Source organism: Pelodiscus sinensis, chromosome 3, assembly GCF_049634645.1.
Source record: "Pelodiscus sinensis isolate JC-2024 chromosome 3, ASM4963464v1, whole genome shotgun sequence".
NCBI lineage: Eukaryota > Metazoa > Chordata > Testudines > Trionychidae > Pelodiscus > Pelodiscus sinensis.
Window position 1 is genome coordinate 10412422 of NC_134713.1, and position 18238 is coordinate 10430659.

The 18238-nt window shown below is 42.3% G+C and overlaps 1 protein-coding gene across 4 annotated transcripts in view; it reads left to right on the forward strand.

Moving 5' to 3' along the window:
• The window catches only part of LOC102459532 (cysteine-rich venom protein-like), a 35695-nt gene that overhangs the window by 11229 nt on the left and 6228 nt on the right, over positions 1-18238 (forward strand). For 2 of the 4 annotated variants that reach the window (XM_075923363.1, XM_075923364.1), the window contains exons 2-5: positions 13704-13765; positions 15474-15596; positions 16590-16680; positions 17904-18049. In XM_075923363.1, coding sequence (XP_075779478.1) covers positions 13704-13765; positions 15474-15596; positions 16590-16680; positions 17904-18049 — 422 coding nt within the window. Of the gene's footprint in view, positions 1-8200; positions 8268-13470; positions 13574-13703; positions 13766-15473; positions 15597-16589; positions 16681-17903; positions 18050-18238 lie in introns of those variants that run through there. The other 2 variants (XM_006137025.3, XM_075923365.1) reach the window with 2 other exon arrangements.

The following is an 18238-nucleotide window of genomic DNA, read 5'->3' on the forward strand; positions in this document are numbered from 1 at the left end:
CTTCCTGGAAAGGTGAGAAAGATTGGTGAATTAAATTATATAAATGCTGTGTCTATTATAACTTGTTACTGCTACTAAGTTTTTCAAGTTCCTTTGTTAAAGTACAGACCGGAGAATTATGAATGCACGAGTTTTAATTGGTCAAAATAGCTTTGAAAGCAAATGAGAAATTACAGCAAACAAAATAAAGATTAGATGACAGTGTTCACAATGTCCAAAATTGAATTCATCTCAGGATGTTGCAGTTTTCAACAGCCAAGAAAACAGTTCAATTAATTGTTGGCTTCATTTCAGTTTTTCCCCCAAAGGCAAATTTTCATCCTACCATAGTGTGGGAAGTGGATTGCAGCATCACCAAAGAAATATGGATCCCAAATATAACCCATTGGCAGATACACTTGACTGGAAGTTAACTAGGATCTATGTCACTGCTCATGTCACTGGAACCCCAAAAATTCTAAAATATAATGGGGAAATTAAGGACATGTTCCTTAATTATCAAAGAACATCCATTCAGTTCAAAAGTACTGTGCCCAGTTGACCCTAATAGCCAACTATTACCACACATTAAACCCAAAATTATACAGGTGATAATGTTAACATTTTAATTTTTCTGGAATTTCACCAGATCTATAAGCTCTTGTGCCATTTAAAACATAGATTCAAATAATGGTGAAACCCACAGCTTTCTAGTCAATTCAAAACTTCTTCCTCTTTCGTCTAAGAAGCTATTGATTCTCTTGACCACACAATCTGTGTGATTTTTTTAAGCTGAATTTTTCAAAGCACGGGATTTTTTTACAGCTAACTTTTGCTGTAAAGTAGCAAAGGTCCTATCACAAACAGTGTTAGGCTTTAGTTAGTGTAATGGAGGGATGGGGAACCTAAGGCTTGGGAGCCAGATCCAGGTAAGCTGGGAGCTGTATTTGGCCCCTGAGGCTCAAGGTCCCGTCCCCCCCCCCCCCCCCCAGCATTGGGAGGCCTTTATTGGCACTCCAGCCTCCTCCCCTTCTCCTCCCCCACGGCTGGAGCACACAAAATCTACTAGCCTGGGCTCCAATGGGCTCTGGTGTGCAAAAGAAATGTGAGAAGGCTTTTTCTCCTTCTCAGCTGGGAGTGGGGCACATCGGTAGTGGTTTGGGGTTTTTTTGCTTTTCACTTCTGCCCAGACCCCGAATGATTTTTCTGTGGTCAGTGGCCCCCGACCCAAAAACACTTCCCCACCCCTGGTGTAATGAGATTCTCCAATCTTAATGTTCTCAGTTACTGATATTGTATAACTTCTAACCAAGACTAAATGTATTAGTGAAATACCAAGTACACATCATGAATATTATTTTCAGAGGTTTTAACGTAGGTAAGTTCTTTCTGAAAAGTGTTGGCATAAGCAAGCTGTCACATGAGTAAACACCAAGGCTACGTCTAGACTGGCATGATTTTCTGCAAATGCTTTTAACGGAAAAGTTTTCCGTTAAAAGCATTTGCGGAAAAGAGCATCTAGGTTGGCATGGACGCTTTTCCGCAAAAGCACTTTTTGCGGAAAAGCGTCTGTGCCAATCTAGATGCGCTTTTGCGCAAAAAAGCCCCGATCGCCATTTTCGTGATCGGGGCTTTTTTGCGCAAAACAAATCTGAGCTGTTTACACTGGCCCTTTTGCACAAAAGCTTTGTGCAAAAGGGACTTTTGCCTGAATGGGAGCAGCATAGTATTTCCGCGAAAAGCACTGATTTCTTGCAGTAGGAAGTTAGTGCTTTTGCGGAAATTCAAGCAGCCAGTGTAGACAGCTGGCAAGTTTTTCCGGAAAAGCGGCTGATTTTCGGGAAAAACTGGCCAGTCTAGACACAGCCCACTAGTCTTTCTGCTACTTAAAAACAGGGGCTGGCACGAACAGGGGTACTCAGCTCAGCCACAGAATAGTAATTAACAAGTTTCTCAAGGCAGAGAAAGAGTTCATTCATGTGATTCACTCCAGGTGTTATGAATTCCTCTTCACTGTCCACATTTTGCAGCTGTCTCCCTAGAGAGCACTTTAAAAGACAGGGTTAACTGAATACTTGTTGGTGACAAAATTTTAGTCATTTCCTGGCAGGGGGATCTCACTAATCCTACTCACAGTCTCTCTCATCCAAGTTTGAGCTTCAGGGAGAAATATTCAGAACAACACATTTTAGACATTTTCTTCAGGGCTGAGTGGCCTGGCTCTTTTTCTTGTCTCAGTTGGAGTATTGTCTTCAGTTCTGGGCAGCACATTTCAGGAAAGATGTGGAGAAACTGGAGACGGCCCAGAGAAGAGCAACAAGAATGATTAAAGGTCTAGAGAACATGAGCTATGAGGGAACTAAAACAACTGGGTTTGTTTCATTTGGAAAAGAGAACACAGGGAGGGGATTATGAAAGCAGATTTCAAGTACCTATAAGGGTGTTACAAGGAGGAGGGAGAAAAATTGTTCTTTGGCCTCTGATTATAGGACAAGCAGCAATGGGCTTAAATTGCAGCAAGGAAGTTTAGGTTGGACATTAGGAAAAGCTTCCTAGCTGTCAGGGTGGTTAAGTACTGGAATAAATTGCCTAAAGAGGTTGTGGAATCTCCATCATTGGAGATATTTAAGAGCAGGGTAGACAGATCTTTGTCAGGGATGATGTAGGTGGTGCTTGGTCTGGCCATGGGGGTGAGGGACTGCACTGGATGAGCTCTCGGGGTCCCTTCCAGTTCTATTCTAGGATTAAGCCTAATGATATTGCATCAAAAAACATAGCTTGATCTCTGATATCTCAATTACAATTTTAAAGCATATTAAATAGAAGAAAAAGATGAAAGAGGAAGTTACTTCACAATTTAGCAAGAGACTGTGGTTATCTAGGCTGTTAGCTGTTGTAGTTACTCAAACTGTGTTAAACCCAGAAGGAACATATTGCTTGTCTTTTTAACGGTTTAGGCTTAAGTTATGCTAAGATATTAGCCTGGTGGCGGAGGGGTGTGTCTCTCTGCAATCCTGCTGCTAATAAGCAGTATACTTCCTACCTAATCACTATACAAGTATGTAGCTTGCTTCTCCTCTCTGCCTTACAATCTGGATTGGAATGGCTTTATACCCACCCTGTCCCCTTTTTTTGCAACTAAAATCTTCTGGGGCACTAGAAGGGTGCAGGGTTTGTGGTCCCCAGCAAGATCTGAGTGTTTGTCAGTCCCCCATCACCATTGCACCTGATCAGCTCACAGGGCTCAAAGTATTAATCCTCGTAACACCATTATTTTCCTTCAACCTATGGGGAACCTGGGAGCTAATCCAATGTACACTGAAGTTAGTAATGAATTAGAACTCTCCCATTGACTTCAATGGGAGCTGGACCAGGCCTGTGCAAACTACACGGTAGACACACTGTGGCTGTGTCTAGACTGGCCAGTTTTTCCGGAAAATCAGCCGCTTTTCCAGAAAAACTTGCCAGCTGTCTACACTGGCCACTTGAATTTCTGCAAAAGCACTGACTTCCTACTGTAAGAAATCAGTGCTTTTTGCAGAAATACTATGCTGCTCCCGTTCGGGCAAAAGTCCCTTTTGCGCAAAACTTTTGCACAAAAGGGCCAGTGTAGACAGCTGAGATTGTTTTGCACAAAAAAGCCCCTATCACGAAAATGGCAATCGGGCCTTTTTTGCGGAAAAACGCGTCTAGATTGGCCATGGACGCTTTTCCGCAAAAAGTGCTTTTGCGGAAAAGCGTCCGTGCCAATCTAGACGCTCTTTTCCAAAAATGCTTTTAACGGAAAACTTTTCCATTAAAAGCATTTGTGGAAAATCACGCAAATCTAGACGTAGCCTCTATGTTTTCAGTGCACACAGTAAGTTTGAAGTGACAGTAAGATTTTAGCAGCCTGTAGCAGCACCTTAACCACAAGACCATCCTTGTACATTGTGGTGAGCCTCATCCAGGGATGCAGGTTCTTCACACCCTCCCCTCTTCCACAGGTTCGGCCTCAAACTGTTCCTAAGATACAGCAACAAATTGGGAGGCCTATGGAATCCCTCTCTGACCATACCAATGGAATTATCCATCTAGTCTTTGTTCAAGGTCATGCCACTACCCAGCATGCTCCAGTCTGGTAGGTGTTCAATGCTGTTGAATCCCAGGAGACTTCATTCTGAACTTCAGTGTGGCATTTGCGTGCCTTTTTAAACCCTTTAGTTCACTGATAGGAACACACATAACTAGTAACAGTCCTCAGCCAAAACTGGACAACGCTTCTCTCTTCTGAGATATTGAGCTTGGTTCTTCCTCAGTAATAGAGATGAGTGGAGTTACTCCTGATTCTCACTGGTATGAGCAGGGGTGAATGTAACTTAAATTTCTTACAGGTACTGTCCTATTGCAACCTGGGTCATCGCCAGCTCTTTAAATAGCTCAAACAGCTCACTGAGGCACATCCCTTTACTTTCAGCTCTGGGTGTGAGTGAGTTGAAGCTCAGCCCCAACTAAACAAATCCTGTTAATTTTTACTGCCATTTGCTTGCCTAAGGACAAGATATGGTTAGAGAAAGTTGTCACGGGAAAGGCTAAAGAACTGAGGGGGTTGGCTTAGAGCCATTCAGTTCTAAGGTTTGAAGGCAGCACTTGTTCCCCTCAAGCAAAGACATATGGGAATGTGAAAATAGTTTGGATGCTATCTAATACACAATGGAGAGTGATCTTTCTGCAAGACAAAGCAAACTAGGAAGGGCAAATCTCTTAAGGGCGGAACTCATTCCCAAGCAGAGGGTAGGCCCACTCTGACATATCTGAAAGGATTAAGCCTCTGAACAAAGTGAATTTCAACGAAAGAGAAATAGAACGAAATCATGTCTCTAAGTCAATGGCAAAAATCCAATTGACTTTAATGGAACCAAGATTATACTCTTCATACTCAGATTCTAATCAAATTCTCTTAGTTATGACTTACATTAAGGGTGGGGAAGAAAGCACTTCATTATAGACCCAGCCCAACATATATAAAGCTTAATTGGTAATCCACACTTAACAAAAATTATCAGAAATATATTTGGTATATGTTTGGTATTCAATGCCTCTCCTCTTCACTTAACCGTTTTCACGAGAGGCTAATTATTGTGCCAAATTGTTTTCTGTGGCTTAGTCCCAGATGTCACATTTATTGGTCGTGGGGGTTTTTCCACCTTCTTTCATCCCTGGGTAATGGGTTGTAACGTGCTGTGGGGTAAAAATGGTCTACACTAAAGGGATGTGACTCTATATACAAGTATGAATGCTGTAAAGGGATGACTTTGAATAATTTGTCCTTTATATAGGTGTTTGATTTTGAGTTCTAGCTAATGTAAATATGGTTTCAAATAATTACACTGTTGTTGGTATTGCAGGTTATCTGATTGTCTGGTTCACATTATCAGGCTGTGGCTTCTGTGTTTTCATATTCAATAGGGGCCTGAGAAAGTTTCTCTCCTGATAAAATACTGTGTGCTACCTCGTATGTCGGTTTTAACTAATCTAGCTCACTAATCCTGGGAGATGTGCAGTACCTGAAAGAAAACTGCCAGTCTCTCCAGAGAGTTAGCACAGCTCAAGTGACTCAAGAATCACAGGCCTCCATTCTCCCATTTTGAGGCTTACTGGGAGACCTTTTAGATGAGTGAACTCCAAAAGCTTCCGATAAGCCTCCAAAAGCAGACATGCCCATTGCTCATGCCAATCTCATCCGAACTACTCAGAACTCTTAAATGGAGTTTGAGAAGCAGAATTTTTCTCCTAGTCTCATAGACCTAGGTCTTCCCACAAAGCCTCTCTCGCCTACATAATACAGACTCACTTCTTGCATTTGTACCCTGATGGGAAGAAGGAGGAAAGGCCCAAAGATTATTCCTCACAATGCTGGTCCAGGGTATGTTTGGACTCACATCGGCTGTGTCTAGACTGGCAAGTTTTTCCGCAAAATCATCTGATTTTGCGGAAAAACTTGCCAGCTGTCTACACTGATCCGCTTGAATTTCCGGAAAAGCACTGACGACCTCATGTAAAATCACCAGTGCTTTTCCGGAAATACTATGCTGCTCCCGTTTGGGCAAAAGTCTTTTTCCGAAATACTTTTGTGCAAAAGGGCCAGTGTAGACAGCATAGTACTGTTTTCCGCAAAAAAGCTCCGATCGTGAAAAGGGCGATAGCGGCTTTTTTGCGGAAAACCACGTCTAGATTGGCCACGGACGCTTTTCTGCAAAAAGTGCTTTTGCAGAAAAGCTTCCTGCCAATCTAGACGCGATTTTTCCGAAAATGCTTTTAACGGAAAACTTTTCCGTTAAAAGCATTTCTGGAAAATTATGCCAGTGTAGACATAGCCAGCCATCCTCTCTTAACACAGCTTGGGGGAGCTCAGTGGTTTGAGCATTAGCCTGCTAAACCCAGGGTTGTGAGTTCAATCCTTGAGGTGGCCGACGAGGGGCAAATCTGTCAGGGATAGTACTTGGTCCCCCTGTGAGGACAAGGGACTGGACTCAATTATCTTGCAAGGTCCCTTCCAGCTCTATGAGATTATATATGGAGATGTACCTATAGAAGATACTTAATTTTCTCCTTCTACTTGCTGGCAGACTGGGCAGTCTCTGGGGAGAACTGTGACTAGCTCAACCCCCTTCTCTGCACATCACAATTCTAAATTCTACTCTAGGTCATGTTGATGTTTCCTGGCTGAAAAGGCCAAACACAGCCAGCTGAGCAAGTCCAGGGCTAATGGAAGCAGCTGTGGGCCTCAGTAGCCAAAGGGCTAGATAAGCAACCAGAGGGATAGTAAGAGAGGAGAAATGAGGAGCCAGGGTGTGGCTGAATGTGTTTCCCCAGCCAGAAGTAGAGGCTGGCTGAGTTTGCTGTAAACAAAAGCTCTGAAATTGAAGGAGATGAGAAATTAGCACTGAGAATAAAAGGCATAGGTGACTGCAGCAGAAGGATAATAGATATGTAGCCCTGTTAGTCTGGTCTAGCTGAAACAAAAAACAGGACTATGTAGTACTTTAAAGACTAACATGATGGCTTATTAGGTGATGAGCTTTCGTGGGCCAGACCCACTTCCTCAGGTCAAATTGTGGAAGAAAATTGTCATTCATACTTAAATTTGACACTTTACACCTAGGTCATAACAAGAACACTAATTACTTTACTCATTACAAAGATAGCTTCCCCAATTAGTCCTGTTTTTTGTTGCACCAGAAGGGGTCTCTGGTTGATTTGTGGACAAAGAAGACGAGGACCTTGCCACACCAGTGATAGATAGAAAAGCTTTTCATGCTGTGGAAGGGAATTGAGAGCCTTCTTCCACAGGGAATGGTGCAAACCAAACACACGTGTACCTATGTGCTGGACATTTTCCAAGCACAGACTGTGATGCTCTTGTTTGTTCTAGATGCTGTACAATGTAGCCCCAGTAATTTTCCCCTCTGCCCCTTAATATTTATTCCATTTGACTAGGGCTGGAAATGAAACTTAGAGCAGTCATTGTCACAGTAACTCTTCTTTCTTTTTTGTGAGGATTGGCTCTCCCCTTACTCCTTAAAGCTGAAGTATCTACAGGGCAGCTTTGTGGAATATTGGCAAGGATTTTTTGCCTGCTTTTTGAAAGGACTGACTGTCCCAGGCCTGGCATTTGTTAGGAGAGCCAAATTCTGGTTTGGGGTTTGTTTGTTTTTTAAGCAAGAAAACCACAGTTGGACTAACTCATTTTTCAGTCAGCTCTTCCCTGATTAAAGTGAACATACTTTGAAAAAAAATGTGGCACTATGCTGATACTGTAACTTTTTTTTTCAAAGTACAGGCAGTCCCCGGGTTACATGGATCCGACTTACATCAGATCCCTACTTACAAACGGGGTGAAGCAACCCCGCACTAGCTGCTTCCCCCCAGCAGACCAGGGAGATGCGAAGCTAGTGCCCCCCCCAGCAGACCATGGAGACGCGGAGCAGCTTTTCTCAGCAGACACCTCAGCTTGAGAATAAAGGACTGAGGGAAGTGAGGTGTGGGAGAATAAAACTGAGCTCTGGAGAAATGTTTGGCTAGAGTTTCCCCTACAATATGTGCCAGTTCCGACTTACATACAAATTCAACTTAAGAACAAACCTACAGTCCCTATCTTGTACGTAACCCGGGGACTGCCTGTATGTGTTTATAAAACAGGAAGTAGGTGTGCTATATATATATATATATACACCTCTAGAGCAAAGAGAGTTGCTAACACTTAAAGCCCTTCCAAAGATAGACAGACAAACTCTGGCTGGAGAAAGGTAACAAATTATATTTTTAAAATAAATGATATTGGAAAAATCACTTATTCAGCTCTGTCTTACAATGGCTATTTTATTCAGAATCTAAATAGTATCACAATGTCTTTACTTTTGAACTGTACATTTTTAATGCATGAATCCCACAGGGAAACTATATTAATATGTATTTTTTTTTATTTACCAGGCTACATTCTGATCTAAATTACATTGGTGTAAATGAGAAATATCTCATCTAAAATCAATTGAGTTAATCTGACTCGCATCCAAATCTGGTGCATGATATCAAGGCATTTTCCAGGCAAGGGTGTTAAAGCTCTTTGCAAAAATTCCCACTTTGCAAATGGTTAAGCTCAGTCACTGAAAAACTGAGGCTTCTCTTGCTTACATTGATTTTAAGCAGGTGTAACTTAAATAGAGTTACCCCTGCTTTAAACCAGGGTAACTGAACACAGGTTTTTCTCTACTGGAGAAACTAAGCAACCTGTCCAATTCTCGCTTATACAGTATATTGGACTGTATATTAAATATTGCAGTGAAAAACAAGTTAATTGTATATTTTCAGTGAATGGGAAAAAAACTAAAAGTCATACTGAATTCAGTCTGAATAAACAAACCCTACCAATGACTGTTAGTTGCAAAATTATCAGGCAATTTCAAAAATTAAAATTAGAACAGGTCAGAAAGGTCTCCCAGCTAAGAACAGTGCTGAGTTGTAAAAATGCAAATGTATAAATTTGTTTCTAACTTTGTAGTGTAATAATTTTTCATAGTTAAGAAATCTAATGCATGATTAAAATTTACATAATGGCTACATTTTCAAACCCGGATACCGATGTTAACATTTTATGGATGGAATTTTCAAGAATACCTAAGGCTCAGATCCCTAAACATTTTTAGGCACCTAAAAATTGAAATCTATTGAAATTAATTCCATTCACTTGGTATAAAATTGTATTTGAGAGAACAAATATCCATTTAAGAATCTACCTTCAGTGCCCAGGTTTCAAAACCTATGTTGGATAATATATAAGGACCTATTTATTAATATGGGTGGATTTGATTGTAAGATCTTATGAGGTGGAAATGTATATGAATATTGTAAGTTTGTGAAACAAACACTTAATTTAATTCTAATGCTAGAAATGTTTTATCTCTCTTGCCATCCATGTACTGAATAAATTTCAAGTATTATACATTAATGTTAGAATGAACTTGGAATCATCACAACAATTCAGCCTCCCTTGATCATTTTAAAAGTGAAGATAATGTACGTACACCATCTATTTCCCTCCATCTGCAAAACTCAGACCTCAGCCTGTGTTGTATGACAGCTTTGCCACTAGCTATATTGGGCATAGTCTCAAACCCCTGGTGTGGTTTTCCTTATATATGATGTGGGGGAGGGGTTTGCACATCTGAGGTTCATGGAGCCCTGTTAAGTGCTGTGTAGACTCGATGTAGCAAGATACAGGGACTATGAAAAGCTAGAGCGTGCCAAGGAAGAGGTTCCGATGGTATGGAGCTTCTGATCCCGCTCAACACAGCCAGGCTAAACTAGAGGTGCATGTGGATAAAGTGGTTCCATAACGATCTCATTGGCTGGCAGGGGAGAAAACAGTATTTCCCCAGTGCTTAGGAGGTTCTAGCTGCTCAGTGAGAGTGGGGGGCAGATGATGGCATGTCTTCTCATTGCTACACAATGTGGCCATATCCTGCTTGCCTCACTCACACGAACTGAACCTGTGGCTTCAGTGCAGCACTTCTACAAATGCAGCAAGCAGAGTGTCTCCTGCAAGCCAGCTTAAATCCCAGAAACTCACTTTCAAACAAACTCCTTTCAAACCTTTTCCTCCTTCTCGGTCTGGCATTTCCCTTCCGACAGGCCATGGTATCACTCATGCCTGCTGTGCAGGGAACTGTAACCATCATACAGATGGCTCTGTTAGTCATAGAATCCTAGGGCTGAAAGAGACCTCAGGAGGTCACAAAGTCTAGCCCCCTGCTAAAAGCAGGACCAATCCCAATTAAATCATCCCAGCCAGGGCTTTGTCAAGCTGAGACTTAAAAACCTCTAGGGATGGAGATTCTACCACCTCCCTAGGTAACCCATTCCAGTGCTTCACAACCCGCCTAGTGAAATAGTTTTTCCTAATATCCAACTTAGACGTCCCCCACTGTAACTTGAGATCCCTGCTCCTTGTTCTGTCATCTGTCACTATGAGAAAAGTCTTTCTCCATCCTCTTTGGAACCTCCCGTCAGGAAGTTGAAAGCTGCTATCAAATCCCCCCTCCCTCTTCTCTTCTGTAGACTAAATAAGCCCAAATCCCTCAGTCTCTCCTTGTAAGCCATGTGCTCCAGCTTTGTAATCATTTTGGTTGCCCTCCACTGGACCCTCTCCAATGTGTCCACATCCTTTCTGTAGTGGGAGGCCCAGAATTGGATGCAATATTCCAGATGTGGTCTCGCTAGTGCCGAATAAAGGGGACTAATCACGTCTCTAGATCTCCTGGCAATGCTCCTCTTGCCATGGTAGAATGGGAAACAAAGAATCCTGAGGGGCTGGACTTTGATCTTGGCATATAACAGGGCTATCGGTTCACATTTAACATCTGTTTATTGGTCGTTCTGCAGCAGCAGTCAGAATCCGTTGTCATATTGTAATTATTCATTGTTGCAATTTTAGATTCCTAGGCTACGTCTACACTGGCCCCTTCACCGGAAGAGGCATGCTAATTTCTAACTTTGGAATAGGGAAATCTGCGGGGGATTTAAATATCCCCCGCGGGATTTAAATAAACATGGCCGCCGCTTTTTTTCCGGCTTGGGAAAAAGCCGGAAAAGAGCATCCAGACTGGTGCGATCCTCCGGAATAAAGCCCTATTCCAGAGGATCTCTTATAGGAAGAGGAATAAGAGATCCTCCAGAATAATAATAGGAATAAGAGATCCTCCGGAATAGGGCTTTATTCCGGAGGATCGCGTCAGTCTGGATGCTCTTTTCCGGCTTTTCCCCAAGCCGGAAAAAAAGCGGCAGCCATGTTTATTTAAATCCCACGGGGGATATTTAAATATCCCCGCGGATTTCCCTATTCCAAAGTTAGAAATTAGCATGCCTCTTCCGGAGAAGGGGCCAGTGTAGACGTAGCCCTAGTGTGATAATAGCAAACTGGGGGAGGGAGGGAGGTGCTAAATCAGGAGCAATGCTACTGAATTAAATGGTCTAACTCCAGGTTAAGTGAGAATCAGGCCCCAGATATACAGGAAGCGTCAGCCTTTCAATAGTAAATCGCTTTCTAATGACTGTCAGGATCATGTAAATACCAGAACCTATGGAGTCACAAAATACTAATTGTCTACCCATTCATTGTAGATCATTGTGTAATCTATTTTTGTATTAACTTGCTGTTAGTACTTTGCCAAACCAGAACTGAAGTGGGGGGTGGGGGGAGCAACACAGCCTTTCTTAATTCTTGCTTAAACAGGAGTGTCTTTGTTTAGAGAACTCAGAAAAAGTTAATGCTCCCTTTTCTAGTTCATTCATATGTTTACACATTTATAACAGCTGTCTGCATTGTCGAGTCCAAATCAAATGGCTTTTCAGACCTCTGACTCATTCCTGCACTACCTAATTTCTGTGTGTATGCAACAGGCTGAAGCTAATACTTAATAGCTTTAGAGGAGTAACTGAGTTAGTCTGTAACTGGAAAAAACAAATAACTAATAGTCTTGCAGCACCATAAAGACTAACAAAACATGTACCAGGTATCATGAGCTTTTGTCGGTACAACCCACTTCTTCAGATGAAGAACTGATAAGTAATGTTATATATAATGTTGCTTCATGAGTATATTTTTAATGTATGAATGTAATAGGACTGATTAAATCTAGGAGATTGGGGGGCACAAAGAGCTTGATTTTCCTCACAAAAGTTTTATCTTTTTATAATTTCACTGTCTTCAGTAGCAGAATCAGTCCAATGGAATTTAAACATGAAAAAGATTCAGGAGGCGTCATCTCACCAGTCTTCCTTCCAGTACAGGCTAATTAAAGGATCCAGGAAAGTGTCTAGTACCAGGGGTTCAAGGAGGGTTCAGACCTGATCTATTTGTTTGCTTTCTGATATGACATTTCACCCTTTCCCACCACTCAACAAACAATTAGAGCTATGTGAAAATTTTTCATGAAAAAAAATTAAAACCCCAAAAAACAGAAAATGTTTCCACAAAACAATTTTTTTTTCCTTACAGGAAAATAGCAATTGTCATAATATTTTTTCAGTCATGAAAAATCAAAGCAGCATTTTGTTTGAAGTCAGGATGACTCCAGTGGAAATATTTGCTTTGTCAAATCAAATATTTCATTTCAGGTCAATTCAACATTAATCTGTGGCTATATAAGATGCTGCACTGCCTCACAGGAGGTGTAGTTTAGGTGCCTCATCCAGCCATTCATCTGTTGGTTGGATGCTATGGCTGGACTACATCTCCCATCATGCATCTCAGTATTCCCTCTGGATGAACTGCCAAGATGCCTCAGAGTACGTGTGTAGTCGAGTCAGGGAGGCCAGTTTATAGAGGACCAAGACACCCAGGAACTAAAGCTCCCATGAGGCATTGCTAAAGCTCAGATTGAACTGAATCTATGTTGAAATGAGCTAAAATGAAATGTTTTAACATTTCTGAATATTTTTTAGCTTCCTGTTCACTGGGAAATGGTGCTATTCTAACTTTTTTGCCCAATTAAGGAGGGTGTCAAAATATCAGAACTTCCCACTGGGCAGAAATTCAGATATTTATCACCTCTACATCTCCCCCACTTCCTTGCTTCTGATTGAGGACTTCAAAGTTAGGAAGGCAAGTCAGCCATGATGGCACAGAGCCAAACTGAGGAACAGTGGGGAGTTTGAGCAACCAGCAATGAGGAAGCCATGCAGAAAAGAGGCAACTAGCAGAGCAAGAGAAGGCAATGGACAAACGTTAACAAGGAATGGAGTGCTATATGTAAATCAGGAGTAGACTGGGTCACCTGTTGGAGGAATGAGTGTGGGGTTGACATGGGAGAGGAAGGACAAGGAACTGAGGAGGAATATATCCATCTCAGCGCAGCATGTATTAAAACAGCCACACTCTTGTGCAACAGCTGTTCATGTCTGAGCAGAGCCGCAGTGAGATCCTGATCTGTTGCACCAGTGAACCAAACAGACTCCTTTAACAATGCCAGGAGACGACAGGCAGTAAACTGCTGCGCATTCCAAGCTATTTCAAATTATATAAAGAGAGACAAGAGAAGCTTTTTCTAATTGAAATGTTAGTTGTCTTCATCCCTAATCACCCTCTCTTGCTCCAGAAATAGATTCCACTAACCAAAATACCAGTGCACCCAAAGCATTGACAGCAAAGAGACTAAATGACATGGTATTTATTTTTTCCTCCCCAGAGATGAGTCTGCTCACTGTGATCGTGTGCCTTGTTGCTGCACTGCACCAAGCTGTTGTACAGGTATGAACCTTCACCAGAGGTAAAGGAATAGACCTAGATTTGTTATAAGGATTGGAGAGTCCACCTCCAAAATAGTGAGTTGCTTGAAGTTCCATAAGTATCAACGGTATTTGGTCACCTGTGCTAATGAATTCAGCAGGTGCTCCAAACATCTTCACATGTTTCCCTTCAAAGAATCTACCCTTGTTTATGTACGTGCTTTCCACGGCTAAGGTCTGCTTCTCCTCTCACGCTGATCTGATGCTGGTGTAATTCCACTGTGGTCAGTGCAGTTACGCCTGATTTCAACAGGGGCAAGCAAGAGGAAATCCAACTGTGTTGCCATGAAAAAGCTGGGTGAGGTGGCGATTTCATCAGGAACCACTAATTTCTGGAACGCCTTCCTAGCACTTTGCCATCCTAATGAAAACAAACAGGAAAGCAGGTCATCTCCTGCTGACTTCTTCTAAAGAAGAGATTCTAAAGCCACTGCTTGTTCCCGGGGGACCGACCCGTCAGAATGATTCATGTACAGAGTACCTGCATGTATCTGAATCTGAACTATCTGTAGGAGCTAGTGGCAAAGTTTGATATTGGAGCCACCTCTGTGCTTTCCAACCATTATGGGGTGTTTTGATCTGGGGACACCGTCTGGTCCCATCTCTGTATTTCCAAATCCAGCTCTGGGAGTCAGAGGGGTTAGTTGAGAAAGACAGAGAGAGGGGCAGGACTTCACTGACTGTAGGAACAAGGAGGAACTCATCAGCAGATGAAAACAAAATGGGTCTCCATTGACTGATGGATCAGTAGGGGACAGCAGACAAAGGAGGATGGTCTAGAAGACAAAAGGCCAGGGGTTTGCAATGAGCAGAAAAGATGGAGGAGTTGATGAATTGGGTGAATGGAAGAGACAGACAGCAAAACTAGAGGTATAAAGAGGCAAACACATTGGCTGTGTCTAGACTGGCCAGTTTTTCCCAAAAATCAGCCGCTTTTCCGGAAAAACTTGCCAGCTGCCTACACTGGCCACTTGAATTTCCGCAAAAGCACTGACTTCCTACTGTAAGAAATCAGTGCTTTTTGCGGAAACACTATGCTGCTCCCGTTCGGGCAAAAGTCCCTTTTGCGCAAAACTTTTTGTAGACAGCTCAGATTTGTTTTGCGCAAAAAAGTCCCGATCGTGAAAATGGCAATCAGGGCTTTTTTGTGCAAAAGCGCGTCTAGATTGGCCACGGACACTTTTCTGCAAAAAGTGCTTTTGCGGAAAAGCGTCCGTGCCAATCTAGATGCTCTTTTCCAAAAATGCTTTTAATGGAAAACTTTTCCGTTAAAAGCATTTCTGGAAAATCATGCCAGTCTAGACGTAGCCATTGGTTTTAGAATGGACATTATGGGAGGGGGGCAGAATCAGAGCTAAGATGGATTGGAACGCAGAGACAGACAGGGAAGTTGGGAATCTACTGACTAAATGGAGGAGAAAGGGACTGGAAGCGTAGAGATGGGAGTTCTTCTCACTAAAAAGCCTGAGTAAGGAGACTCATGTATGAACAGTGTTTCATAACCCAAGGGGATGCTTCCAAAACCAATGAGAGGTGGAGAACATTACAGCATAGCCATTAAACAATGATTGTTAAAACAGACGACTGGGACCACTGGTTAGTGCATTGAGTGTGGTGGGATTCAGCAAACAAAAATGTGAAGAAACCTTTTGCTGTGGTTTTCTCGTTAGGCCCCAGCTTCAGGTTATGCAGCTTTGTCTCCGTTCATTGTGAATAACCAAGATGTGATCATCGACAAGCACAACGAACTTCGGCGAGGGGTGAATCCCACTGCTAGGAACATGTTGAAGATGGTAAGCTCATGGCACTGCTCCTCCTACAGATCTGAAATGCTTCCCATTGCCACAGAGCAGCAAACTTGCTAGCAGAATTCTTTCCCCGCAAAGGAGCAGCCTTCCTGTTAAGCTGGGGGAGCGTAAGCGTGGGAGAGAAGCAGGTCCTCATGGTTGGGCATCGGACTGGGGTGCTGCAAGGCCAGGGTCTACTGCAAATCAATCACAGAGCGATCTTTTCAAAACCATGGTAGTGACTTAGGAACCCAACCACAATTAGAACTTAACATCTGTGCCTCATTTTTACCATCTACAGAAGTGAATTAATAATATTCACCTACCCCCCAGGGTCTCTGGGCATCTCATATCAACAATATTTCTAAATTGGGTTGAGATCTTTGCGTGGAAGGAGCTATAGGAGAGAAATTCCTATCCTTGTGCAGTGTAGTATGTAGGCATGGCTCCACTTACATCACATTTAAGCCCCCAGAATAAGGCTTGGGTGTTGTACATACTTGGGATAGCAGATGCTGTCCCTCCAGGCTGCCTTTGCAGGAATTGCCAGCTACTGGATCATTGTATGCTGGAACTGTGCTACAGCATACTGTCAAAGCACTCTCCAGGTTTCATGGCCTTTCTGACTCTCAAACCATCATTAAAGAAGGTTGAAAACTGGCTTGCAGACCTCTCCTTTGGCCATGGACATTGCTACCATCAGAACTGTCACTTTTCAGAACTAGGCTCTCAGCCATGGAGATTGTGGTTGGTTCATTCATGTGACTTGGGCGGAGCAGTTTTGTTTTAAGGGAACGATCCACTACAAATAGGTAGACAAAAATCTTCAGGACACTAAACGTTCATAGTCCCCAGCCAGTATAAACCTGCATAGTTGCAATGACTTCCACAGGGTTATGCTGATTGACACCCTCTTAGAAACCACAGGCTAATCCCCAGATTTGTATTTAGTTCTACATTTCCTATTGCATGTTGGTCATTTCTCCTTGTTCCCTTAAGGAATGGAATCCTGAAGCTGCGAGCAATGCTCAGAGATGGGCAGATCAGTGTAAAATGTCCATCAGTCCTAGGAATGAGAGAGTCGTTAATGGTAAGTAAAGAGGAATTACAAGATTATGAGTGATGGTTATTTCAATCGGGAGACTTCCAGGTACAACCATATTGCTGCTGAAGTGTGATTTTAGCCGAGCAGGAACACCGCTATGGGAAAGCATAAGATTTCCCTTCCAGATCCATATAGTTAGAGGCTTATAATGCAATAAAGGGGGGAAATCCAGCTGATCTGACACCCTGGCTGTTAGCCAGTCAGTGAATGTTTTCTTTCCCATGGGAAAAAAAATCCTTCAAATGTTTTCTCCCTATTTTCCCTCCTCCAAAATCCTTCAGGAGGAAAAACAGATATTGGCTTTGGAAAGTGAGAGGAATCCATTCTGTCTACCATATCTTGACTGCTGAGACAAGAAGCTCTTTGCCGAAGGGGCTGTCTCTTCCTAGATCATTTGAGTGCCTAACAGACTTAAGCTGCAATCTCTCTTAGGGCTACTGTAAAACAAAGAATTAGTAACGTGGGACTTAAAGTGATGCTTAAGCTTTGAGTGTATCTTCTGCATGGGGATGATTTTACAAAGAAGTTCACATCAGTGGCACATGCAGCATAATCAGTTATTGGAGGGGGGAGACTATTTTAATTTAATACCTAATGCTAGTGAGAGACCAGGTGGCATCTTTTCTCTAGAAATCATTATTATTATTGTATAATCTTCCGTCCTCGTGGTATTTCAATGAAGTGAATCTAGTTTAAAAAGTCTGCAAATAAACACATCTGGACATACAGTCCCTGCCCCAAGGCTTATGGAAGATAATGAGCACCTTTCTATCATCTTCATTGGGGTTGGAGCATGTTACCAGTTTCCTTCTTAGAAGTACTGGTTTATAGATGTTGCTTTGTTTAGACTGGAAAAAAGGTGTAAACTATTAACAGTGAGGTGAATTAACCATTGGAACAATTAACCAGAGAATGAGGTGGATGTTCCATCTCTGGATATTTGTAATCAAGATGGGATTTTTTTTTCAAGAAAAGATCTGTTCTAATTCAAATAGGAATTATTGTGGGGACGTTCTAAGGCCTGTGGTATACAGAAGGTCAGTCTGGCTGATCACAGTGGTCCCTTCTGGCCTCGGAATCAATGAAGTTGAGAAAATGCAAAGGGTAGAAACATGGAGGTTGGCCTAACTTTACAGTGTCTTCTGCGATTCCTACAGTCTCTCTACTTGTCCTCACAAGGTCTTGAAACAGCCTCATTTCTTTTGCAGGTGTTCTCTGTGGCGAAAACATATTGTGGGCTGATTACCCCCTCTCTTGGCCTGATTCAATCCAAAAGTGGTATAATCAAGTGGCTAATTTCAAATACGGTACAGGAGCAATCGAAGACAATGCCTCTATTAGTAGCTACACTCAGGTATGGAGATTGAAGACAAATTTCCAGCAAATGAAACACTATTTAGCATCTGAGGAAGTGAGTTGTAACTCATGAAAGCTTATGTCCTAATACATTTGTTAGTCTTTAAAGTGTCACCAGACTCATTGTTAAGAAGGAAAATGGATACCTGTCTGGAAAAACTACATTTATGTGAAAACATGGAATCCT